General features: G+C 36.6%; 1 protein-coding gene across 2 annotated transcripts; it reads right to left on the bottom strand.

Moving 5' to 3' along the window:
• Nucleotides 1–4,405: 4,405 nt before the first annotated feature.
• DEPDC1 (DEP domain containing 1) lies at nucleotides 4,406–24,618 on the bottom strand. 2 transcript variants are annotated; one of them, XM_008586627.1, is made up of 12 exons: nucleotides 24,487–24,618; nucleotides 21,762–22,027; nucleotides 18,994–19,150; nucleotides 17,897–18,015; nucleotides 17,336–17,466; nucleotides 15,770–15,817; nucleotides 13,106–13,246; nucleotides 11,063–11,914; nucleotides 10,460–10,632; nucleotides 8,468–8,644; nucleotides 6,570–6,755; nucleotides 4,406–5,866 (listed from the first exon to the last, which is right to left on the bottom strand). In XM_008586627.1, the coding sequence occupies exons 1-12, from the start codon at nucleotides 24,532–24,534 to the stop codon at nucleotides 5,726–5,728; spliced, it is 2,439 nt and encodes an 812-aa protein (XP_008584849.1). In that variant the 5' UTR covers nucleotides 24,535–24,618; the 3' UTR covers nucleotides 4,406–5,725. The 2 variants fall into 2 exon arrangements, with proteins under 2 accessions (XP_008584849.1, XP_008584850.1); XM_008586628.1 differs by lacking the exon at nucleotides 11,063–11,914 and having other exon boundaries at nucleotides 4,945–5,866; nucleotides 24,487–24,554.
• Nucleotides 24,619–26,478: the final 1,860 nt, after the last annotated feature.

The following is a 26,478-nucleotide window of genomic DNA, read 5'->3' as shown; positions in this document are numbered from 1 at the left end:
GGGGTGGGGGGGGGGGGGTGTAAAGAGAAACACAGAAACACACTGCTACCACTCCCTGTGTAGGAGCCCAAGTGGAACTTTCATTTGTGTAGTTTGTTTTTAGAAGCATAAACTGTGTCATTAGCTACATCTAAGTTAAATCAACCTTATTAAACTTATCTGAGATATGGATTCAGTTATTCTCAAAAACATTTTGTAAAATAGAGCTCCCATTTTAGAAATTTTCTAAATTTGTGCAAGATCCTATTGACCATCTCAGACTAACCTAGTATAAATGTGGTGCTACTTTAATCCTCCGAAGCTGTTAGAGAGAGGAAAACAGTATGAATTCTCAGAAGTGGCATGTGGAACAAGCTTTGGAGAACTACAGTTAGAAGAAAAATCAAGCACTCTGATGCCACACATCTCAAACAATGTAAGGGTCAGACAGCTGAGGTTTTCCCTGAGCAAATAAATGATGGGACTGGACTGAAAAAGAAGCACTTTCTAAAATATGCTGTATTTTATGGTTAATTATTCCTGCCCCATGTCACTATATATGATGGAAGCCAAAATCACTGTAGTTCTCCTAAAAGGTCTAAATTACATGACTTAAAACAACAGAAGGCAGGAACTTTGTCTGTTTTATTCAACACTAGAGGAGTTCCTTCAAATCATGGACACTCGAAACAGTTGATGGAATGAACACATGTGGAGAGAAGCTGAGGCATTGAATCTGTAAAATTTATGCTTGTAAATGGGGATAACAACTGGAATAAAAATTTTTCAAAGACCTGTGAGCCTCTGAGGTTTGGTCTTCAGTGGTTTAATCCTAGGAGATATTTAATAATATTATTATTGCATTTTTACTGAGTGTCCATTGTATACTAGATATTGAGCTAGACAATTTAGATACATTGTTTATAATCCTCAGACTAACTCCCCAAGGTACAGTATATCCCTGTTTTACAAATAGGGAAGCAGGCTGTGAAAAATTCTACAACTTTTCTAAAGTTACATGGATGGTGAGCTAACCGGACATCCCTATGTAGGGATCCGAACCTGTGGCCCTGGTGTTATCAGCACCACACTCTCCCAAGTGAGCCATGGGCCAATCCAAATTATTGAAAATATTTTGCAGAAATATTCCATGCAGGTGCCAACATATGTATCTATATTTAAATTTTAAAAAACGTTAGAATGAAAAGAGAAAGAGGACAGGATGAATAATAAATTTCCCAGGAAGACAATTCCTTCAAACTCCATTTTCTCCAAAAAGGTAATAATATATTCACGGTTCTTAAACTTTTTGAGTACAAAGGTAATAAATGGTCTTGGGATTTTTTTTTTCAGACTTCTTTTCTTTGTACTTTATTTTGGATAGTTTTTATTGCTGTTTTCATGTTCACAGATCTTTTCTTCTGCTGTATTTTGTATCTAATTGGCTCTTAATCTCATTAAATATATATTTTTTCATTTTGGATATTGTATTTTTCATCTCTAGAATTTCTATTTGAATCTTTTAAAAAAATATTCCATTTCTATTACTATATACCTGATTTCTTTTTATCCTAGAGTGTGTGTAATAATTTTTAAAAGCTCATGTCTATTAATTCCATTATCTCTTATTTTTGAAATTTTCTATGACTCATTTCCCCCTGGTTATAGGTCATATTTTTTGTTTCTTTGCATGTCTGATAATTTTTGATTGGATGCTCAACATTGTGCTTTGTATGTTGTTAAATGCTGGATGTTGTTCAATCTTTTCAGTTTTAGACTTCGTTCTGGCACACAGTAAATTACTTGAGGATCAATTTAAACATTTTGAGGCTTGCTTTTAAGAACTTAGGGTGAATCCATAGCAGCTTTTATTCTAGAAATAATTTGGCCCTACTACTAAAGCACAACCCTTCTGGTCCATGTATTACAAGCTCTCTCCATTCTGTCTAGTGGTTGAGAACATGAAATATGCCCAGCTCTGTGAGATCCAGGAATTGTTTGGTTTATTGCTTCCCAGTCATTCTTTCCTTTGCCTTGTTATTTAGTACTCCAGTCATTTCCCTCATCCCATGCCAATTAATGCAAAAATCTCTAGGTGACTACTTTGCAGATGTCTGGAGCTCTTTTTCTTTTTGCAGCTCCCCCAGTTATCCCGAACTGTCATCTCTAGCTCCTCAATGCAGCAAGACCATTAGACTTTATTTTGATTCGTATGTCAACTGCCTTTAAGCAGTAATCTGGGACAATCACAAGGCTCACCTCCTTCGTTTTCCTTTCCTCAGGGATTACAGCTCTGCAATACCTGTAGTCCAATGTCTGAAAATAGTTGTTTCATGTATTTGTCTGCTTTTCTAGTTGCTTATGGCAGAAAGAGCAATTCAGAGGTCAATTAATGTATGTAAAGCTAGGCTTTGATACAAAAATTATTTTTTATAATGAGCAAAAGCCAACACTGCTTTCATTTATTCATTCTGCGTTTTCTCAGCACACATTCATAGAGGTTTTCAGGAGATAAAAACAGCTAAAATGTACCTGACTTCAGAGTTCATGTATTAAAGTGTTATACTGGCTTCTGGTCAAGATGGCAGAATAGAAAGTCCCCAGCATCACTCTCTCCCACAAATCAACTAATTTAAATTATTAAAAAACAACGATGGCCAAGCTGGGGCCGCTAGAGCTGAGGGGGAGAGGAGGAAAGACTTACAGAGTTCATGAAGGCAGGAGAAGCCACAATAAGAGAAAATCACTCCCACCATATCGAATCCCAGCTGCTTCAAGCCTGGCCCTGGTGAACGCATGGAGCAAGAGCTGGTAAAAGCCACAGCTGTGCCTTTTGTGTGGGGTTGCTTGGAGGCAGCAGGGGAGAGGAGGACCTTAGTGGCCCTCAGGCCAGCAGGACCACTGTTGGGGTTCTCAGGGACCTGCACAGGAGCGAGAAGCTACGACTGAGATGAGGAGCCGCTCAGAGGTTGGTGAGTCATCGCAACGGACTGGTGCACAGCCTGTCCCATGGGAAGTGTTTCGAGTGCAGGTGGTGGGGGCCCACTGGGAACACCAGGGTGCAGCATGGACAGCTGATCTGACCCTCGTCAGCACAGGACCACTCAGTGGAGACTGGCCAGAAACGCAGATCTGCAGGAGGTGCAGTTTGCTGGGGAGTCCTGGGCCCAGAGCAGAGTTTCCACACAGCCCAGGGGTGCTGAAGCTAACAAAACCCAGAAGTACATACAAGATCAACAATTAAAACCTGATCTGCACAAAAAGCCTTCCCCAGGGAATCAGCAACAAAGCAGCAATTTAGCTCAACTACAGGACTCAAGTGCTGGTCCTCAGGGAAAATTCTCCCATTTTAGAAGTAAGCAAAGGACAATAAATAGTTCCAGTGCGGAATTTAAGTGCTGGGAACAGTGAATAATCCAACACAGAACTGAAAAAATACTCACAGACCAGAGACAAAGTTTGATATTAACTAGTAAAGGTCTCACATCACTAAAGAACACCTATAATACCTAGAAGGACCGGAAGTACCCTGGGCTCCGGAGCCTGGGTGGTGGTTGGGGGTGAGGGTCTTGGCTATGCAACCCCCCCGCCCTGACACTCACAAGCCCAGTGACGACCACCAAGCTGTTGGTGGAAGAGCCCTGGGCTCCCCTGCAGGAATGAGGGGGTTACCATGGGCCTCAACCATGCCCCTCCTCCTTCCTTCTCCCACTCTATTTCTTTCCACCTTCCCCTTTCTCCCTCCCCCCAACTGCTCTGCAACATCTTAGAACATAAAAAGTGTTATATCATGTATTTTGTAATTTCAATTGCATACACACTAGTACAAATGAAAGTTTACTGTCTTTACAATATTTATATATTTACCATCAATAAATACAGAAAGAAAATTAAATTGTTACAAAACCGACAATAATTTTTATCTCAATTTGTAACATATTTCACATTATCATATACCTTTAAAAGGAAAAGTTTTTGCATACAAATACCTTGGAAAGAATTCTAATTTTGTTCAGGGTTTCTGGGCTAAAAGTGTTTTTAACCATTTTCAGTCCAAATTTTTAACATAAAATACTAATGTTAAATGGAACATTGTCATTTTATTGATCAATAGTATGAAATTACATTGAGAAATCAGAATAGTCATTAGGTATTAAAAGTCTATTATACCTTGGGCCGGCCCGGTTGGCGCACTGCTACAGTGCGCCGCTTGGGAGCGTAGTGGCGCTCCCGCCGAGGGTTCGGATCCCACATACAGACCGGTTCCCGCTCACTGGCTGAGCGAGGTGCGCGCATGACACCGAGGGTTGTGATCCCGTTGCCGGTCCCGGTCCAGTACGGGCGCGACACTGAGGGTTGCGATCCGTTGCCGGACACGAAAAAAAGACAAAAAGGAAAAAAAAAAAAAAAGTCTATTATACCTAGACATTATGTATTTCGTTACACTTAAGGAATAGATATTAAACCATCGTGGAGTAAAAAAAAAGGAGGAAAGCTTGCTTCAAGTTTGTATCAAGTCAATCAAGCAGAAATCTGGAGAGCCTTGTATTAAGATGAGAGGTATATTTATACTTGGCATTTTCTTGTAGTGGAAAAAAAGAAGTCAGTGTGCCACCATCTTGACATTTACTTAAATGTTTAGAAAAAGCATGTAGGGCACTGGTTTTCAAAACTCGATGAATATTGACATCACCTAGAGGTTAAAAAAATACCAATGCCTATATAACACCCCTAAAATTCAGATTTAATCGGTATAATGTAGGTCCTGGGCATATAGATTGCTTTAAAACTCTCCAGGTGATTCTAATGCACACAAGTCTGAAATCCACCAGCTGAGAGAACTGTTGCATAATCATAGAGGTCAGTCTTCAGCTGAAGGGTTCCCTATGCCTACATTTCAGTAGATATATTCTTATTTTAAGCATCTTACAGGTGTATCTCCCTTGATCAGAAAATAAATACCTTAAGAGATTTTCTGTTTTATTCACACTGTCCCCACATATCTATAACAATGAAATGCACATAGCAGTTGCCAAATAAATATCTTTTGAATGAATACATGATTACCTTATACTTCTTTTATATCTCCATCTTTTAGTAGATTAAGAAAATAAAAATTCAAAATATATTTATCGAAAAAATGAATAAATGAAGCAGTTGGGATAATGTTTCAGGCACAATCAAAATCTTATAAAATATATATTTTAAGAACACATACATATATATAAATAGATCAAAAGTAGAAAAAGAACATACAAAAGAGTGATTTAGCAGTTGAGAATTAATTCATTGAGCTTTCAAATATTCTTCACATTCTTACACTTAGAAGCAAAGAAGTAACCCTAGATAACTAGTTCTTTAGCTGATATCCATAAGCATGGGTGCAGATAAGTTTTTTAAAAATAGAATTATAGCTTAATTTTGATAAACACAGCTCAGTTTTTGAGATGCAAGTGGATAAAATTTTAGTACATATCTTGATAGATTTTCCAGATAGTTGTATTAAAAACAAAAGATTGTTTTGGGTTAAAATATTTGGGATCACCTATTGTTGTATGTTCTCAGTTGAGATCCTGTAGTTTCTTAGCAGTCTCACATTGATAAACAACTATTTTGGCACCTTCTTACACAATGTGTTTATTTAGGAAGACGTTCTTAATAACAGACTTCTTTTTTAGTAGCTAGCTTCTCCAGATATGGCTTAATTTATCAAAGTTCCACAAGTATTACATAATTTTTGATTCAGTTAGTATCTTAGACTACGAAACTTTGGTTTTCTTAAAATCAGCAATGGTTGCTTGATTGTTGGTCTGTCACCAAAAAGTGCTGTTTCACTCTCCATGGTTGGAAATTTTTTCTGATATATCAAGGGATATTCCTTCTGAAACTTAAAAATGAAGTAAGGAATTAGATGGTATTTAACGTTATTTCCCTAGCTGAAGCCAGTGCTCAACATTTTATAAGAATTCAGTGTCTTTTACAGAGATGAATATCCTTTCATTTTATCCTTGCCTCTCCCTCTCTTTTTATATATGTGAAAGGTACACTATAAAATCTCTTAGATACCAGTTAGCATTAATATTCTAGAATTCTCTTCTGCTGCTAATTCTTCTCCTCAATTCCAGATCTTCTTCTTTCCTAATGGTAAAGCCTATGAAGGTCACAGGGATCTAATATAGTTCATATTTCTTTCAGTGTCTCAGACTTGGAATTAGACTTGCTAGAATCATGTAGCTACTCGGTTTTTAGAGCTAAAAATTCTAAATGGTAGTGATGAGTCACTCAAAGATATGTATTACAGCCCAGATTTTGTAATTGTTTTCCCAAGCTAATCTAAGCTATAATTATAGAAGTATCTATTGTTATTATTTTAAAATTCAGGATCAAGAGTACAATCAGGTGGGTACTCATATATTTTAGAAGTACTTTAATGTATACATAAAATGTAGTATAATATATAGCCCATATATCCAAAATTTAAAATCCAAAATATTAAATCAAGAAATTAGATTCCAAATGTGATTAAATAACAAACAGCAACAGCATATTAGAAAATATTTACATGCTTGAGAACTTGCTTATTCCTTTACCTGTTTTAGTTTCTTTCTTTTCTCCTTTAGAGGTAAACTCTTATTTTTAATAATATTCTCTAAAAGTTCTGTAATTGCAGCTTGAGAGGTAGAAACTCTTTGTTCATCAAACTCCTGAGCACTAATCTGCTTACAGTATGAATAAGTTGGCAAAGGAGCAATTACTCCATCTCCAGGGTTTTTAATCTGTAGTGAACAAAATGATACAGTACAAGTCTGTTAATTCTGGTCATGTTCTTACATAGTAAAGTGTTCTTTTAATGGGATCTAGTACCTATTATTTTACCACCAATCAAACATTCAACATATTAACATATTAAGAAAACTATGTATTATGCAGTAGTGATAAATCAGCAGGATCTAAATCACAGCTCCATAACCTTCTAGCTTTGTAGCCTTCAGCAAGTTATTAAACTTCTCTTGGTCTGTTTTCTCACAATTAAAATGGGGATTGCATGAGAAAATGTATATAAAGGGCTTAGAACACAATAAGCATTAAATAGAGGTAGCTATTATCATCATTACTATGAATCATGGATTTTAATCTTTTAATTATAAAACAATAACAATCTAAGTGTTACTATTATTATTTTTTTCCTTTTTTTTGTCTTTTTTTTTTTCGTGACCGGCAACGGATCACAACCCTCAGTGTTGCGCCCGTACCGGACCGGGACCGGCTACGGGATCGCAACCCTCGGTGTCGCTCCCGCACCTCGCTCAGCCAGTGAGCTGCCGGTCTGTATGTGGGATCCGAACCCTCGGCGGGAGTGCCACTGCGCTTCCCAAGCGGCGCACTGTAGCAGTGCGCCACTGGCCGGCCCCCTAAGTGTTATTTTAATTCATCTTAAAACATTAATGTTCTGACCTAAAGTACTATTTTGCACATAGCAGATGATCAGCATACTTACTGAATTGAAATATTTTTAGTTTTCATTTACTGTTTTTGAGTCAGAGGGGTATGCGGATAGCCCATAATATCTGTCGATAATAGAAAGAAATTGTAGGGGATATTTAAAATCATAAACCAGGGCAATTTTAGTATAGTATGTATGGGAAATAAACACAAACACAAACACATGTAGTAGGCAGCCAAAGACTGAATTTAGTAGATATCTTTTGTTTTTGTCTGCTCAGTATTCCTTCTCTCCTTCTTGTAACAGTTCCTTCCTATTCCACCCCCTCTACTGACACCCTTTTTGAAGAACAAATTCTCCTCTAATCTATATAGAGGCAGTCAAAGTATGGTTCTCTCTATATCCTACTCAATCTCAACCACCCAAAGGATGCACATTTAGCCTAGATTGGGCCAATCAAGAGTCCATACCTAAAACTTCTCAAATTAGAGGTGGAGTAATGGATCTTTTGCCTTTGAATTGCAAATTTAAGGCTATGATTCATGAACTTTAATCATTCATATTCCCCATCATGTGAAGGGGCCATTTGTCAAACACAGGACCAAAACAAAAATAAGAGACGGATAAAGGAATGGAAACAGAGTCCTATTGCTATCTGAGTTCCCAGATTCTGTCTATATTCCTGACTTTTAGAGGTTGTTTATGTGAGCTAATAAAGTCTCCCTTTTTTTTTTTTCCTTTTTGTCTTTTTTTCGTGACCGGCAATGGATCGCAACCCTCAGTGTCGCGCCCGTACCGGACCGGGACCGGCAACGGGATCGCAACCCTCGGTGTCGCGCCCGCACCCCGCTCAGCCAGTGAGCCGCCGGTCTGTATGTGGGATCCGAACCCTCAGCGGGAGCTCCACTGCGCTCCCAAGCGGCGCACTGTAGCAGTGCGCCACCCGGCCGGCCCTAAAGTCTCCCTTTTTGATTAGCTAGTTTGAGATGAGTTTGTCACTTGCAACTGACTAATGCAGAGAATTTTAAAACTCACAATACTTACATGACCCTTTTTTAAGTAGTCAAGATGTTTCTCCACTGCAGTCTGTAAGTAAGAGGGTACTTGAAGAATTTCCTGATGATGATCCATTAAGAAAGAAACTAATCTTGCAGCAAGAAGCTCATCAAGATCCACTTCTTCAGCACAGCATAACACACACCGAGAAAAAGTATGTAACACCTAGAAACACGTTAAAATACGTGGATTTAAAAACCTAAGGTTTCATGTAAATTAGAATATCAGAAATTTCCAGGTAGTACTATGAATATGAAGTATTGAGATAGTGATAAGCAGACTTCAGCTTAAAAATGAGGATAATAATTTATTACAGTTAGAAAGGTAAGAATTCTATTATGCTTAAGTTCTTTTAAAGTACTTGTTAAGTATTTGTTTAATATAATTCTGAAGGATTATAAAAGCCTTAAGTTTTTCTTTAATTTTGTCATAATTTCATCAGTAAACACCATAATTTCTATTAATACCGTACAGATGTGCTGCTTAAGCTTAAAGATAGAGAAGAATGACTTATTGCACTAAATGAATCCCTGCAAAAACACAATCCAGTACAACACAAATATATAACATATAGAACACATGTTTATCAGTGGTTGCAAAGCTGGCCTTTTGAAAGTCTGAAAAATAGTTAATACTTATTATATCAGTCTTCAAATAGCAACTTAATACACACATTTTTCAATTACATCATAAGGAGTCTTCAAATCCTGGTATAAATTTCATGTTTTAAAACTCATTACTGTCATTCATATCCATATAACCCACTAACTATAACACACACCCCCATTCTAATATAATTAAAATATCAGAATTGTATTTTAAGTAATTTGCACATAGTAGATGATCAACATATTTACTGAATTGAAATATTTTTAGTTTTATTCCTACATATTAGGCAGGTTTTCCTATTTCTTTCTGAGGCTCAGTCCTCAGCTTTTTGCTCTTTCTCTATATTCTTAGCCTTGGGGAGCCCACCTACTTTCATACCTTCAATTACCATCTCTATGTTGATGACTCAAAAAAAAATTGGCCTTCTGCCCTGTCCTTTCTTCACCAGGCTTACATTTCCAACTTCTGTTAGATAAATTTCACCTGGATATCCTACAACTTCAAATCCAAAAAGTGTAAAACCAGAATTTTCACCTTTCTACTCATGTCTCTCAAAATATCTTCCCCTACAAACTTCCTGTGCTTTTCAATAGTGCCAAAATTACTCAGGAATAATTCTTCTTCTTTATATTAGGGTCTGTCATTGTTAAAGAACTGTCCTTAATAATGGCTGGAAGAATAGAGCATAGCTCCAGATTCCTTGCTATGAGAACCTCTTGTAGATTGAAGCTGCAGTCAGAGGAAGTGGCAGCTCTTTAAAAAAAAAAAAAAGGACAGATTAGAGATACTATTTTGAGGGTTCATTTCCAATCAATGTCTACATATAAATGACTATCATCCTCCTCACAAGAGCCTGAGACTGCTGCTTGGCAATAGTGTCTCCCAACTTCTTGCCCACAGTAACCTGCTACCATAATGTATCAAATACAACTTTCCCACTACCATACTCTCTGAAACACTTCAACTTACTGTACTGCATTTGCCATTAGTTCTCTACTTCCATAGTTATAGTGCCCTTAAGCTATCAACAATACCTACATCTCCTATTCCTTCCCTACCAAAGAGAATTGGCACAGAGCAACATGTGTGGTCTGTCTAGGTCAATCATTATGAAGTGATGCAGGGTAGGTGAGAAAGCAAAGTCCTCAGTCAAGATTAACACCAGGATGTGAAAGTATAAGAAACTGGGCACAAAGGATTAAGGCACCAACATTCTACTGCTAGTACAGGTTAGACTTCTAAGAGCCTGTCTAACCTAAGAATCTAGGACTTTAAGACAAAGACATCACTTGAATAGGCTTTTAGACAGTTGGGTTTTCTTTTTTTGTTTTATGAACCAGGGCTTATCCTTTCCATAAGAAATCAACTTACCAGTGATCTTGTACCCATTGCATCATGAAGTTTAGGCATATCGACATTCAGACTCATTCGAGAAACCATACGCATTAAAAGTTGAAGTTTTCTACGATTTGGTGGTGGAAGTAATAAACAACATAACTGTAGTGCACTGATGGCAACCCTCTCTAAATGAGGTTGCAGCAAACCTAAAAGGCAAAGTTCCCACCCCACCAAAAAAAAATCAATGACATTAGTTGCCTTCATACTACCAGCATATACAGTTACATAAAGGAGATAAAATAATATCTTAGTATTTCATTTAAATATTTCTAGAACTTTCTACATTTCTCAAAAGCACAGTAATAGTCTCATTACTTTCTTTACAATCTATTTCTATGTATTAAAATCCTTCATTAATTACAAATAAAGTGACTCAGAATAAGTGAAATTGAAAGAAAAGAAAATAAATTCTTTAGGTAAGCAGAATAAATCTTGGTTACATCATGACAAAAGTCTTTTACAATAATTCCTTTTGGAGGAAAAAAATTAAGCAATTCCAGAGAAGAAAAGCCAAGTAAGCAACAGTTAGTAAACACTGAAAATTAATAATGCATGCATTAAAAGCAACAACCTTACTTTGTGTGCCAGTCAACATAGAAGAAGCTGGAGGTAAAGAATTTTCTGAAAGTTCTATTGTACTTTTGCAGAGTCTTTTATTGATTGTGGTACTAGACTCTCCCAGTTCACTTTCCATAGCTGTTTGCATACTTATGCTGCCTTGTCCAAGATTTGGTTTCATGGTAATTTCAGCCACTGGCATATTGATATAACTACTCCTTCTTGTACTACTTCTCAAAAGCAAACTCTGAGATCTACAAAGCTGTTTTGACTTGAATTTCCCATTACATAACTCCTCTTGGTCTTCAATAGTCAAAGTAGAGGTTCTCTTAAAACCAACACAGAGTGGCTTTTGAGTGCTTTCCTCTGAATGAAGATTCAATAGACATTCCTGTTTGGGCTTAGACTCTAAAAATTGTTTATTATTTTGTCCGTTTATGTCCAGAACAGATTGATAGAAGACACTGGACGCCTCTTTACTTGAATTCCCTGGCATATCTACAATTCCTTCCAAAGAATAGCACCTTGGTTTGATGTTAGAGGACAGAACATGCATATTCCTTAAGCCTATTAAGTTATGACAACTTCCTCCCATTATGTCATTAGCACTGGCTCTTCTGTTTCTTAAATTAACTAGCTGCATTTTCTTAGCACATCTTTCTTGAAATCCTTGATCACTTAACTGCAGTCTCTCAGTAGAATCTGATTCTTCTTTGTTTTTGTCTTTATGAAGTAGACTGAGAAGAAGACACTCAGTTGATTTGAAGGAATTCAAATTGTTTAAGTGAAGGATTTTTGAAGACTGTGGATCATCTTGGATTTTATATATCCCACTGGGTCTATCTGAAACTGTGACGTAGCCACAAACAACTACCAGAAAATGAAACAAAAATTAAGATGCAACTGTATGACAGTGGACAAAATAAAACAAAAATAGTAAAGTTAAAAAATAAAGCATCACTATAGCATGTATTGTTAGTATAGAAGCCATTAAATAGAACACATGCAGCATTCGGTTACAAACGTGCAAGATTGACCAGTGATTTTCCCACCTGCTGTGATATAATAACTTTAAAATATTATTTCAACAGCCTAATTAAATGGATCGAGGCAGAATACATTAAAAAATTTCTGCTCAGTCTACAAGTACTAGAAACCTCTTAATTTTAAGACAACTATGGTTAAATAAAAAATATATATATTTGGTCTTTGTCCTTGGTTACCTGCATGGAGCTCCTAAAAAGTCTTCTGTTATTGACAACAAGGCTATGAGCATACCTGAATTTATGCTAAGGTGACCTGTGGCTGGCCATGCTTTGAGGATTAGAACTTCCAGTCCTATCTACAACTTGCTGGGAGGGGAAGGGGGCTGGATAACAAGTTCAATCACTAGTGGCCAATGACTTAATCAATCATGCTTGGGTAATTAAACTCCCATTACAACTCTGAAATAATGAGGCCAACAGAAATTCTGGGTTGGTGAACACATGGACATGCTGGAAGGGTGGCATGCCTTTAAGGGCATGGAAGCTCTGCCATCCCTCCCCCCATACCTTGCCCTGTTCATCTTTTTTCATTTGCCTATTCCTGAGTTCTGTCCTTTAAGATAAACAAATAATCATAAGTAAAGTGCTTTCAGGAGTTCTGTAAGTCGCTGTAGTAAATTACTGAACCTGAAAGGGGGTCGAAGGAACCACTAAATTGGTAGTTGGTTGGGCAGAAGTGCAGGTAGCCTAGGGACCTCATTTGCAACTGGCTTCTGAAGTGAGGGCAGTCTTGTGGAACTAATCCCTTAACCTGTGGGGTCTAGGCTAATGCTGGGTAGTTAATGTCAGAACTGAATTGAATCGCTGGACACTCAATTGGTGTTGGGGAGAAGTGGTGTTGGAATTACATATTTGAATTGCTAGAAAATGACACAAGCAACCACGGTACTGCTGAATATTAAAATAATTTAACCTGACATCTTTATATTTACCTATGCTTTTAGATATTTTAAATTATGGGAAATTGAAAACTTTAATAAAATGAATTTAAATAATAAATAAAATCCATACATACCCAAAATGTTCACAAATAACTCATAATATTCAAAAGTAAGTAGAGGCTCAGGGAGATCTAGAAAATAATCTGCAATTGTTCTGAATACATCTCTTTCAAATCCAACATAAGTTGGATTACTCATATCATTACTTCTTGGCCCTAAGAGGTAGAAGGCAAAAGAAATAGGCAAAATATATTTTAATTTAAATATAATGTATAATATTTGTATTTCATGAAGGAGCTATGTTTAACAACAAATCTGCCACAATTTAAAAGTTTGTGCACATCTTCCTTCTCATATTTTCACTAGAAATCACAGTAAGCAGTCAATTGCTAGCATTTTATTTATTTATTTATTAAAAGATGACTGGTAAGGGGATCTTAACCCTTGACTTGGTGTTGTCAGCACCACACTCATGCAGTGAGCTAACTAGCCATCCCTATATAGGGATCCGAACCTGTGGCCTTGGTATTATCAGCACCACACTCTCCCGAGTGAGCCACGGGCTGGCCTGCTAGCATTTTATTTTAATATTTATACATCTGAAAAATTATACGTAAAGCAAAATTTTATATCATACTCAAACAGAATTGGCGAAGTCTATTTTTATGATATTTTATTGTAATTAATTTTACAAAGCAAAGAGTATTTGAATAATGCAAATAATTCTTCCAAATTATCTTTAGTAAATTTACTTTTATTGGATAAATTTGGCCCGATGTAAAGTACACCCTTAATGAATTTAAATAATATCTTTACGTTGTTGTTTCTTAAGCTTAACTCAACTGTTGAAGCAATCACGCCTACTCATTAGTGCTTTCCTCAGAAATAAGATCTGGTCTCATTTTACAGATAAGAAAATTGAAACTCAGAGTAACTTGCCCAAGATGAAAATACCCTTGGTAGCAAAGCTAAAATTAGAACTTAGAGCAGTATAAAGTGAGAGCGAGGCACAGGACTTACAGGCACAACTACATTTAAAGTGTAGTCCATGGATTAAATACAATAGAATCATCCAATGTGCCTATTAAAAATACAAACTCCTCTACACAAACCAGAATCTATGGAAGTGGAGTTAGGAATTTACTGACCTAGTAATGTTTCCAACTGGTTCACTAATTTGGTGGTTTCCAAACACTGACATGGGAACCTTCGCTATAAGAATCTTCTTGGGCATGATTTAAAAAAAAAAAGTTAAAATCACTCTTTTCCCAAACCCAAATAATCTTTCTTACATCTCTGTCTCCAAGCTTTTGTGTGGCCACACACATACTTAATAGCTTAAAGGCTAACATGGATTTTATGTTAAGCAAAATAAATATTTTTCTAAGGAAGATGCATAAAATATTCTTAATATGTAGAATAAAATATTTGATAACCATTAAAAAACTTCTAAGATAGGTAATACATGTTTACTGGAATTAAAAATAGAGAATTTATAATTAAAGAATCGAGGTTTGAGCTCTAGCTCTTTTGTAGTAACAGAAGACGCTGTAAGCTTTGGTTTTCTCCTCTGGAAAAAAAAACTAGGATGGTATACTGATTACTCATTTCTGTATCTCACAGAATTACTCTGGGGGATTGAATAACAGTAAAGTAAAAGTCTTAATACTACCACTGGCTAAATACACTGTTGTTAAATTGGAATCCAGTAAGTTATACATTTGGTATCATTTACGACTGGGACATGGACTGGGAAGAGAGGAAAGACAAAAATCCCTAAAGATGGGATGTCAGAAGAATCCCTATAATCATGCTTATCTGAGTTGCTAACCATGAGCCATGGAATGAAAAAGAAGGGCAGTGAGGTAAGAAAGGTAGAAAGAGAAACTCAAAAGTCTTAAGCTTGTAATCAAGCTTAAGATGTTTATTAAATAAAAAACATTTATTAATATGTTTATTAATAATAAACATTTCTGTAAGTTTATATTATTTACTTTATTGCTATTTATTCTATGTTATTTTGTCATATTGACACCCAGTGGACAACAAAGGAATATATACTTATTCAGAACATTAATAAAACCCCATTAGTATTTTAGAAAATACTAATTTTATAAAAATTAGAAAACTACATTTATAACTAAAATTATTAAAATATAATTTAACTTTTAATGAAATCAATTATCACTGATCATTATGGAAAAGCTTGATCAATGAAATGTTAAAAAAAAAATTTGCTGATTAGTATTAGATCACCTTTTTTTTCCATAAACGAAAAAGTCCCATTAATATATCCTGTGGAGTAGAAACATGTTATAAAGCACCTGAATGTTGAAGCCATATACAGTGGCAAGGGGACTGAAATGGGCCTTATTAAACTTCATTTCTCATTGAACCTTTTCCACTAACATCCAGTTTTACTTACGAGCTGCTATTTGAACTCTCTGGGCCTCACTGAGGCAATTAGTGTAGATTTTACCTAAAAATCCTTTGATATCCTCTAGCCTGTGACTTTGTAATTTATGTGAACTGAGCCTCAAATGATCAGCTTGAATTATAAAATCACCTTCTGCACAGAAAATTAAGGGTTCCATAATGTAATCAATTTTACTAGACTTTCATTTAAACATAAGAGAAAGGACATACTTTCATTTTATCAGAAATTATTTTAAAAATTTCCTTGGTTCTTGTTAAATACCGTCAACATAAAACATATTTATAATATTTGTTTAACTTACAATTTGCTAGGCACTTCATGGCAGATAATACCCAGTGAGGAAGATCATCTATAAACAAAAAATTAACAGAGTTTAGTAAATCACACAATTTTTATGATAGTATATTTTAAAACTTCACATTTATTATGTCCAATTATATATACATACATGTATGCATGTATGTGTGTGTGTATGTGTATTACCAGGATTAAAAATTATTATGTTTAACAAGATATAGAGTCAAGTCAATATTTTATAATATAAAAAGTCTGAAAAAGTTATAGAGATATTGAGTTTGACTCTGTCCATAATACATAAAACAATTAGCTACCGTCAAATGAAGGATTAATTACTAGGGGTGAGGGGTGTTCATATATAAATCTTAACATTCATCTTTATTTACTATCCCCATCTTCTCTTCATCCCTGTTTCTGTTCTGCCTACTGCTATGCTATTTGAATATTATTGATTTAGGTGAGACCAATGATTAAAATAAACTATATTTGAATATATCTGAATATACATATACTTGTATATTTTATTTTCCTATCCATACCTGAAATAACTATCTGAAATGAACTATGTTTGAATATCTATATTAGGGTGCTTTCACAGTGAGGCTTCAACAATTGCTGCTAACTAAATACGCTGCATAAACATCTAGCAGTTTTTTGACACAAACGCACGAACTGTAAACACACCTGACTTGAAAATTTATACTTACAAAGAATAGAAATCTCAGATGAGAACATATGCTGTTAAGTATGTTAATTAAGGTAATGAAAGGAGGGACTGGTCCAAAGTCACATATATATGCCACATGACAAACTCATCAGTTTTGACATTTACATTTTGCTCCTACAATTAAAAACTCAAAGTTCTTGCCCATAGGAAGAAATCCAAAGTAATGCAGGCCAATTAGTTCTACAGACAGCAACTTGTTTAAAAAATGGGTGAACATTTTGAGAGTAGTTTCACTGATACATTTCTTATAATCCAAGTTTTCTAATGCATACAGCTTGAATTATTTCCAATTTTCTTATCTACATCTTAAATCAACAGACTATATAAATATATAAAATAAAAAATAGCCAGTGCTCTTTAGAATCCTCATCTTGAGAATCTGGGCTTGTTTTACTGTGTTACTGCAGTTTTGCATATATGTTTTGAACCCTATCAATTTGTATATAACTACTCACGTAAGCACCATGAAGGTATGGACCATTTCTATTTTGTTCATCACTAAATCTTTAGCACAATGTCTAGTACATTGTAGGCCCTCAATAAAAACAGTCAATAGTTTTTATTGTAGTTGTATATATTTTGGAGGTTTAACACTGCCATTAAAAAAAAAAATGAATGAATCCACCTTAGCAGCTAAAATATTTCTTTTAATAGTATGAATAATATTCACTTAAAAATTATTCTACTATTATTACTAAAGCACTTATGATGATAAAACCATGGCCCTTCTGATGCTCCCTCAATTATTCTACTTTCTATATTTACATTTCTCTGCATCCCCCTATAGCTGCAACCTTAGTTAGCAAGTTTGAAAAGATTCCAATTTCTTCTACTCATACCAACCTGATTTGTCTTGTAGTATAACCACTCCATGTTTACTTGTATTGGCCATGTTGTACATTATATATTGAGGAATTACTTGTTTTGGATTTATGATTTCTTCTAGGGATGGCACACCTAAAATAGTTTGCAGGCTAAACAGAAGAAAGAATTAAACTTTTTTTTTCTCCAAAAAATAAGTGCAGTAGAATATAAATGAGTTATGACTGGTAACCAAAAAAAGCTATCAGAATATTTTTTTCTCTTAACCAAACATCTAAGGCTTGTATTCAGCATCCACTTTCAAATGTATTTATCTCAATAACATTTGAAGGATTCCAATACAGACTCCAAACTATGGCCATGACTTTGATTCAAAGAAAAAGCAAATCATACTGAAAACATTGTTTCTATTGTACTGGAACAAGAGCATTTATTAAGAAACACATATACAGGTTACATTCTAAGCTTTGAGAATTAATCTGTTCTTATTCATTTGCATATTTTGATGAAAATGTCAAAATAATAATAAATTAAATAATCTAAGTAGGTCTGAAACTTGATTATAGCTTAGCTTTATCTTACTAGGTCAGTATAATATATCTCCAAACTTCTTCAACATCTTCCTGGCTTATTTCTCTGTTATCAACTGAATTTTCTTGATCTTCACTGATTGTTTTGTTCTTTATTTTCTCTGTATTTTCCTGAAAAAAGAATTACTTTGGTTTAATCTGTTATGCCAAATTAAGAAAATATTGAACAGACACCACTCCTAATACTTAGTCATTCTATTAATATCAGTCCATTGTGGAGCTATAAGATACAAAGGTATTTTTAAAATTTCATGGAAAGGGGCCGGCCCGGTGGTGCACTGCTACAGTGCGCTGCTTGGGAGTGTGGCGGCACTCCCGCCGCGGGGTCGGAGCCCACATACGGACCGGCTGCTCACTGGCTGAGCGAGGTGTGGGCGCGCCCCCGAGGGTTGCAATCCCGTTGCCGGTCCCGGTCCGGTACGGGCGCGACACTGAGGGTTGCGATCCGTTGCCGGTCACGAAAAAAAAAAAAAAATTTCATGGAAAGGGGCCGGCCCGGGGGTGCACTGCTACAGTGCGCTGCTTGGGAGTGTGGCGGCACTCCCGCCGCGGGGTCGGAGCCCACATACGGACCGGCTGCTCACTGGCTGAGCGAGGTGTGGGCGCGCCCCCGAGGGTTGCAATCCCGTTGCCGGTCCCGGTCCGGTACGGGCGCGACACTGAGGGTTGCGATCCGTTGCCGGTCACGAAAAAAGACAAAAAAAAAAAAAAAAATTTCATGGAAAGATTCATATTATCTTTTAATTCTACTTTTCCACAAACTTTTTGAAGTATCTTTGTTAAGTGTCTTCTGAAGAAATAATGTAACATATGATAATGGAGTTTTTGGTTCTGTAGCTGCTCCCACCATTCTCAATTCAAATTAAAACACACTTATATCAATACCATTTCCAAGTATGCCTCCCTATCATTTTTTTTCAGTGTCTATGGGTTCCAAACAAATTTACACGTACATTTTTAGAATGTAATATAGGTTAGGAGATTTCAGTATTGGTTTCAAATATTAAAGAATCATTTACTTTTAATGATTCTATTATTAAACACATGTTAATTATATTTATACTAGTAATTAGTAAAAGGATGTTTTACCTGAGAGAAATGTAATCCATGCTTTTTAGGAGTTCTACGAGATAAGTTTCGTAATTTAAAAATACTATCTTTATCTCTGGAAAAATTATCTATGCTGCTTTTTCTCAATTCTGGATGCCTTCGTGGAAGAGTTTTAAGCGGAGAAGTTGCAGGAAATCTGGTTTAAAAATAGTAAGCAATTAAATAATGTGATATCAGAAACAAACTTTTAGAGACTATCTACCTTAAAAATCACACAAAGAACCTGATTTATTAACATTTCCAAGAAATGAAAATTCTACATAAATCAATTTTTCCATTAAGCCTTTAAAAATATTTTAATGGTTTCCTGCTTTCTTTATTATATTGTGCATATTTTAACTTTATTTCTAGATAATTCAGAGCTATTAGGATCAATTCTGTTGGAGAGGTATTACTTATACACAAAATGACTATAGAATGCTATAGTTTCTCAATTCCTTTGATGAGTTATGTAATTTGTACATATTTTCCACCCATTGTTTCACTGTTTGTCCTAATTTCCAGAACTTGGTCTCTGATGCTTCTTTTGATTTTAATGCTTTTTCCTCCTCTCATTTTTACATAAAATATTTCAAAGATATAAAAAAGTACAGGAAATAATATAAACCAGCATCCAAGTACATAACTCAAGCAACGCAATTGACATTTTGCCAAAGATTTCATTATTTCTTTTTTTTTACATGCAAAAAATTCTTTGCTCCTTCCATTTCTCCCTCCCCTTTCTAAGGGCAATCATAAACCTATAGTTAGTACATTTCCTTCCTGTCCATGCTTTTACACTTTTAATAAGTATATATAAAAAATATTTGGTTTGATTTTTTTTTCACTTTATGATCTCTTTTATCATATATTAAATTTTACATAAGTTTTCAGTGACCTCAGAATTTCTTTCTTACCCTACTGACATACAAATATTTTCTTATATTCTCTCATAAGAGTTTTATTTTTTCATATTTTGGTATTTAATCCATGAATAACATACCAATTTCCCACATATTTATCTGTTTTCTCAGTACTCAGTTGTTTTAACTTAAGCCCAGATATCAGGTAATGCAATTCTTCTCTCTTTTTCTTCAAAACTGCCTTGGACCTTTACCAAAGGAACTTTAGAATCTGCTTGTCAAATTCTACGAAAAACTATATCGGGGTTTTGGATGAAAATGCATTGAATTATTCATTAATTTAGAAGAATTAACTTATACACTTGTATATGATGCTAAGTTTTCTCATACGTGAACAGGGTATCTTTCTCTATTTGTTCCCTTCAATATAATTTTATAATTTTCTCTAATAAGATCTTATACAGTTTTGGTAAAGTTTATGTGTAGGTACTTTGTTTTGTTACCATTGCAAAAGACTAGGGGCAGAGAGACTAGTTGAGGAGTTATGCAGAAATCCAGGTTAGATGCCACCACCTTCCCAACCCCCAGAAAAGAAATCCAGGTAAAAAAGAATAGTCTAATAAAAAAGAGCATTTATATTGGAGAGACAAGTGTAGAGATCAGAGAACTATTTAGGCAGTACAATAGACAGGGATTGATAAGTCATATTTAAAGGGGAGAAGAGAGGGAAAGAATCAAGGCAACCACAGGGGAGACAATGCCATTCATTCAGATATGGTATGTAAGAAAACAGAATTTAGATTAGGGGGTGATAGTGATTTTCTATATGCTATATTTGAAGTACCTGTCTAGCAGGCAGTTGAAAAAATGCACCTAAAGCTCAGGAGAGATATTTGGGTTGGAGGTTTGAAAGTCATAGGAAAAGAAGGTAAAGATATGACATGACATTGCCCAGGAAGCAAGGTGAAGTGAGGGAAAGGCCAGGAACTTGAAGGATGAACAGCAGCAAGGAGCTCACAATGGTAACTGTGGAGAAGTTAAGAGAGGAAAGATCTGTCGTGTTATACAAAAGGAACTATTCGTATGCTTGTTATTGCACTTTACTTGCATGACATACATCAATTTCTAAGACATTTCATTTGAAAAGTACTAATGTTGTAGAGAGAAAAAAAGCATGAATATTAGAATACAAAGACGTAGTTTAATGGATATATAACTAAGAACCCTGGGTGCCAGAGAGAAAAAAGCAATTATGCTAGCCTGAAGGAGTCAGAAAGACCTCAGAGAGAAAGTTATAAACGAGCTAAGATTAGAAAAAAATGTGTAAGTTTTCTAGTCTGACAATTGTGTACAATGCTTCAAGGTGTAAGACCATTTCAAACTGACAGAACAAAATTTGTTGAAGCATAGTCTCACTTTACTCATCTGTAAAAAGGGGTTAATATCTACCCTGCTCAGCTATTCTAGGCATTAAGAAAATATGTAAATCATAAAGCAGAGTTTCTGGTACATAAATGCTCAATAAATACTCTCTTTAACCTGTGGTTTATTTCTTCTGTTTTTTGTTATATACAGTTTGCTATAGTCTTATCATATGCATTCTTATATTAAATTATATGTTATTTGAAAGCAAGGACCCGTGAATTTGTCATGTTATTCTAGAACCTATGAAACTAAAGTTCAGTAATAATACATACTTGAAATGTTTTAAAGCTTTCAGAATATACACAAGTGAATTTTGTGGCAATTATCTTTCACCTTTCAATTTTTCTAAATGGTTTTAATTGGACTGAGAGCAGTTAACAATTTTTTAAAGATTTCTCTTGAAGAAGCTGCTGTCTTAGTAAAAGTATTATAAAGATTAAAATTTTATAGTAATTCAGTATAAACATATATGTTTAGTACCTAAATAGCTGATTGTTGTCATCAAGATTTTCTGATCCCCATCTGCCTTTGATATCTTCAATTACATGATTTTTAAGAAATTTTCTCAACAGTTGGATAGTCTGTTGCCTTGTAACTTCAGGACCAAAATTGTTATTATTTCTTAATAGGTCATAAAGCCAATCCACTGCTTCTCCTGCTGTGAAACAATTGCCATATTTTTTAAAGTGTTGCCTGTGTTTTCTTAGAGGCATTTCTGCTCGAAAAGATGTGGTGACTTCATTCCACTGCAAAAAGAAAGGGAATATTTTTTTAAAAATTAAACAAAATTAAAATCTCATTGATTTGAAATATATCAGGCAAAAAAAAGTTCTTTGATTCACATCTGATTACACTGTAAAAATTCTTGAAGAAATCAGTCATCTTGTTTGTGCTACATAAAATTTTATATCTCACACTGATTTCTTTTTATTCATTCTGATGCTGTAGTAATATTTTTATGTAATTGTTTTTTTACTAAAAGCACTTCATTGGTTTCTCAGCTTATTTAGGAAACCTAGGAATAAGAAAGAACTAAATGTATTTGCCTCTTGGTCCTCAACAAGGCATTTATTCCGCTGTTTTACCTCAACTAATACCAATAATATGCTGGTAGCATTTGTGCCAGGCAATGTGCTTTACACTCATTAATTTCACTTTAATTCTCATAATTCTATGAATAGGTACTATTATTATCTCATTTTTCACATAGGGAAAATGAAGCACAGAGAGATTAATAATTTGACAAAGGTCACACAACTAAGTGATGAACCTAGGCATTCAAACCCAGGTCTGATTGATTCTAGAACTTGTACCTTAACTACTGTGTAAACCAAACAAAACTTATGGCAGGCAATAATAGTTTTATTGGTAAAATTAACCTTTAATGTTAAAATAGTTTATGTATTTACTATAGTATCTCTTATGTGAAGATTCCTGTAAGTAACATAGAATTGATGGGGTAAATTAAGTAAGCTTTAAGTCCATTATGTATTTAATGAACCTGTGACATGTCTCCATCGTAAAAAGATACTGATATCTTCTAAACTGTCCTAGAATCAGCCAAACTTCTAGGTTATGACAGCTCTAATAGTAGAGCGTGGAGGTGGTGGTGGTACAGAATAAACACATCACTTTTTAACTGAAAAATCCTACAGTAGAGGTCAAGAAATCTAATTTAAAACTACAGTTCTGCTGCTACTATCTGTGTTACCACTTATCTAATCTATGTGGCCACTGCATCACAACACAGAATTTAAGGACTGAAAACACAATAACCGTATTCTTTTCTTCCCACACCTCTGCATCTCATATATTTATTTATTCAAGAAACTTATATTGAGCTGCCCTTTATGTACTGGCCTGGGGCCACAGTAATAAAAATGACAGAAAGGGTCTCTGCTCTTAAGGAGATTACAGAATAACTTTCCTGAGATTCAGTATAGTGCAGTGGTTTTAAGAGTGGGCTCTGGATCATACTAGGGTTTGTTTCCCGGCTGTAGTTTTACCATTTATTGTTTATGACCTTTTGGGCCTTACTTGACTTCTCTGTTCCTCAATCTCGTTATCCATAAAATGGGGACAACAGTACCTACCTGACAGGCTTGTTGTAATGATAACATAATCTAATATATGTAAAGTGCTAGTAAGCACTCAGTAAATGTTTTCTTTTTCAACGTGCTTGTACTACTTTCATCTAAAGCAATGAATTCTAAAATAATGTGACAAAAGTACCTGATTAAAGTTCCCTCCAGTCCTAAATTCTATCCTTTATATTGGTAAATATAGCCGATAACTTATTGAGTAGCAGAATCCATGTCAGGATCACCATACCAGAAAGATCTTAATTCTTCTACCGTTGCCACTTACTGTTTATGTGAGGTTAGGAGAGTAAAGTAGGTAAAGTAGGGCTAACTATACGTACCCACCTGAAGGTCATTCTTCAGAGGATAACTTGTCTGTTATTCTGTAGATCACAACACACTTCCACATACAGCACTCTCTCAGGAAATCCCTCGAAGTGGACATGTATTATTAGCCTACTTTACCAGTGTCGAAACTGGGGCTCACAGACGTTGTGACTCTCCTAATATCACACAACCAGTAGCACAGTATCTATAGAACTGAAGATCCAAATGCACATAACACTGTATAAGAGCACATACACATCCAGTGACCACCAACACTGGTTTCTGATGGATCCTTAAAAGTACTCTGGGTTTAGTTTCGAGAAAGGCAGCTGTTCCCTAGTGCTATTTGGCCAATACCTCCTGCATTCAACTCTACGGGCCCAATAAACGCCACTGTCATATTCGGGTTTGTCCCCAACCTGGCCCTACAGAGCTTTGGAACTCATTCTCAATTGTTCTCTAATTTTGAGGGAGGTAGAAAATCAGACGTGGGCAGCGGCTAAAATAGGAATGATCTACGACGCTCCAGGAGACGCTCACACCAGGCACAAGAGTCGCCCAACCAAGCGGGAACAGCGCGGCCTTCCCGGGGCGCCTCCCTTTGGAGCAGAGTCCCCGACCCTAAAGGAGAGGGAGGCGTGTCCAGCGAGGGTCGGCGATACCCATTAGTTCCCCTCACCCTCCTTTTCATCGAACGTGGGGACCCTGGGACCCATCCCTCGCCCAGTGGAAAACTACGTAAAAGTGGTGGCCGCCGCCAGCCCGCTGGCCACTTTCGTCGTTCCGCGCTGTCTTACCAGCTTGGTGGCCCGATACGGCCCGGGAGGCACACCTCGACTCTCCATAGGCTTGTCAGCGCCCGGTGCCGTCCATGGCGGCGGAAGGCGACACTAGGCACTCGGAACCCAGACAGCGGCGTATCTCAGCACAACCGTTGTCCTCGCCGCCGCGGATTTGAACTGCCTAGAGCGCTGCGCTGATTGGCCGCGCCGCCAGGTCACGTGACGCCGCTGAGCGCCGGAACCCAGACCGCCGGGCGACGATGTGTCTCCGGGCGCGGGTGGTTGGCACGGGCTGGTCGGAGGAGGGTGGGCCTCGCCCCGCTTCTCCGGCGTGCTTCTCCCACCTGCGGTCGCCGGCGAGGCGGCGTTATGTTTCCTCGCTCAACGGGGTGCGGCGGTTTAGTCCCAAACAGGCGGTTCGCAGTCCAGCCTCTGGCTTAAGGAACTCGAAATTTGAAAAGAAAAAGAAAAGAGAAAACGGCTTTTCTGCCTGGCAGTGTTGGGATATAAAGCAGAGCTTTCTCCTGACATTGCCCTTGTGGTTTTGAAAAAGCTTCATGGGTGGCGCAGTCTCTCTCTCTCTCTCTGTAAAATGGAGCATAAATAGATTTTTCCTGGTACATACAACATTGTGCTTGGGAAACACTGAGCAAAACGTGCCAAATTGCTTCCCTTAAGAAAATCTATCACCATACCTTTATAAGAATATTGATTACGTTTAAATCAGAATTATACACTTTAAACTTAACTGGGGTCATAGAAAATAAATCTGCAACAAACGTTGTTTTCAAATAACAAAACCCAGCAGAAGTTCCAAACGTTGAAGACACTTGCCCAGTCTCAGGTCCCATTGTCTAACTTGTAGCTGATCCAAAAAGATGTAATTGAGTTACGTTGCTCGCGCCAAGAGCCAATCAGAGACAAAAAGTAGTGACAGAAGGAGGATTTTAATTACTGCAGGGAGAATAGGTGAATAGAGTAGCAATGTGAGCCCGCCTCCGCGACTGACTGAAGTTTAGGGTTTCTACAAGGAAAAAAGGAATGCGGGTACGTGCGGGGGTGGGGGAGGGGAGGCGGGCATCACGGGGGTTTGCAGGTGTCTTGAGTCCAGAGGTTAGATTCCGTGATAAACAGGTTCCCTGACGTCATAGGGTGGTCTGGTGAGTCAAATGCCTGATGTTATTTCCAAGCTGGAGTCGTGAATTCCTGGAGGAAAACTCAAAGACAATGACCATAGCCAGGCATCACTGGAATTTTAAAGTACCTGACTCGCAGGCCATAACGCAATCTTCCCTAAGCAAGAGTGTACGTTAATAATCAGCTTGGCCTTTCTTTGGAGTGCCTTTGAAAGGGGGAGAGCTGGAGACAGCTTTTGCTCTCAACCCTTAAGTTTACAGAATCTATGTAAATGGGCACGGGGAGGAAGGAGAAAACGTTTAAGAGAAATCCCTGTGAGGGATAGGTTTCAAGCTCACTCAGACTTCATACTTTTAATAAATGCTCCAGCAGATGAAGTGGTTGCTTGAGTTATTTGAAGCTGTAGAAGCATTCATTTGGAAATTAAGCAGCTATTAGAGAACATAGTACTTAGTAAAAAGAAGAGATAAGGGAAAATGTCCTAGGAAGGAGTGGTGTTATGGTTTGTGGAGGTTCCTTAACTATTGAACTTGGATAATTTAGGTGGTGTATTAGTCCATTTCTGTTGCTTATAATAAAATACCTGGAACTGTGTGGTTTATAAGAAAATATTTATTTGCTTACAGTTTCTCAGACTGGAAGTCCAAAGTCCATCAGGTGGTGGTGACAGTGACCCAGGGGTCTCACATTGCAAGATGGTGGAAGCAGAGAGACAGACTCTCTTCTCTCTTTTAAAACCCCCAGAACCATGCCCCTGACCATTTTTAATCCATTCACTAGGTCAAGGTATTACAATCTAATCAAATCTTCAAGGCTCCACCTTTCAATTACTGTAATAGAATTTAACACCCTATAACAGTCACAGTGGGG

This window comes from Galeopterus variegatus, unplaced genomic scaffold, assembly GCF_000696425.1.
Source record: "Galeopterus variegatus unplaced genomic scaffold, G_variegatus-3.0.2 Scaffold4054, whole genome shotgun sequence".
Lineage (NCBI taxonomy): Eukaryota > Metazoa > Chordata > Mammalia > Dermoptera > Cynocephalidae > Galeopterus > Galeopterus variegatus.
This window is presented reverse-complemented; position numbering and strand designations above follow the sequence as displayed.

Bases quoted from the DNA above. Each gene is read 5' to 3' on its own strand.
- DEPDC1 (XM_008586627.1), bottom strand. From the start codon at position 24,534: ATGGAGAGTCGAGGTGTGCCTCCCGGGCCGTATCGGGCCACCAAGCTG. The intron at 18,016-18,993 runs GTAAAACATCCT...TTCTTTTTTCAG, and splicing joins ATGGATTACATTTCTCTCAG to GAAAATACAGAGAAAATAAA. The intron at 6,756-8,467 runs GTAAGTATTGTG...TGTTCACTACAG, and splicing joins ACTACTTAAAAAAGGGTCAT to ATTAAAAACCCTGGAGATGG.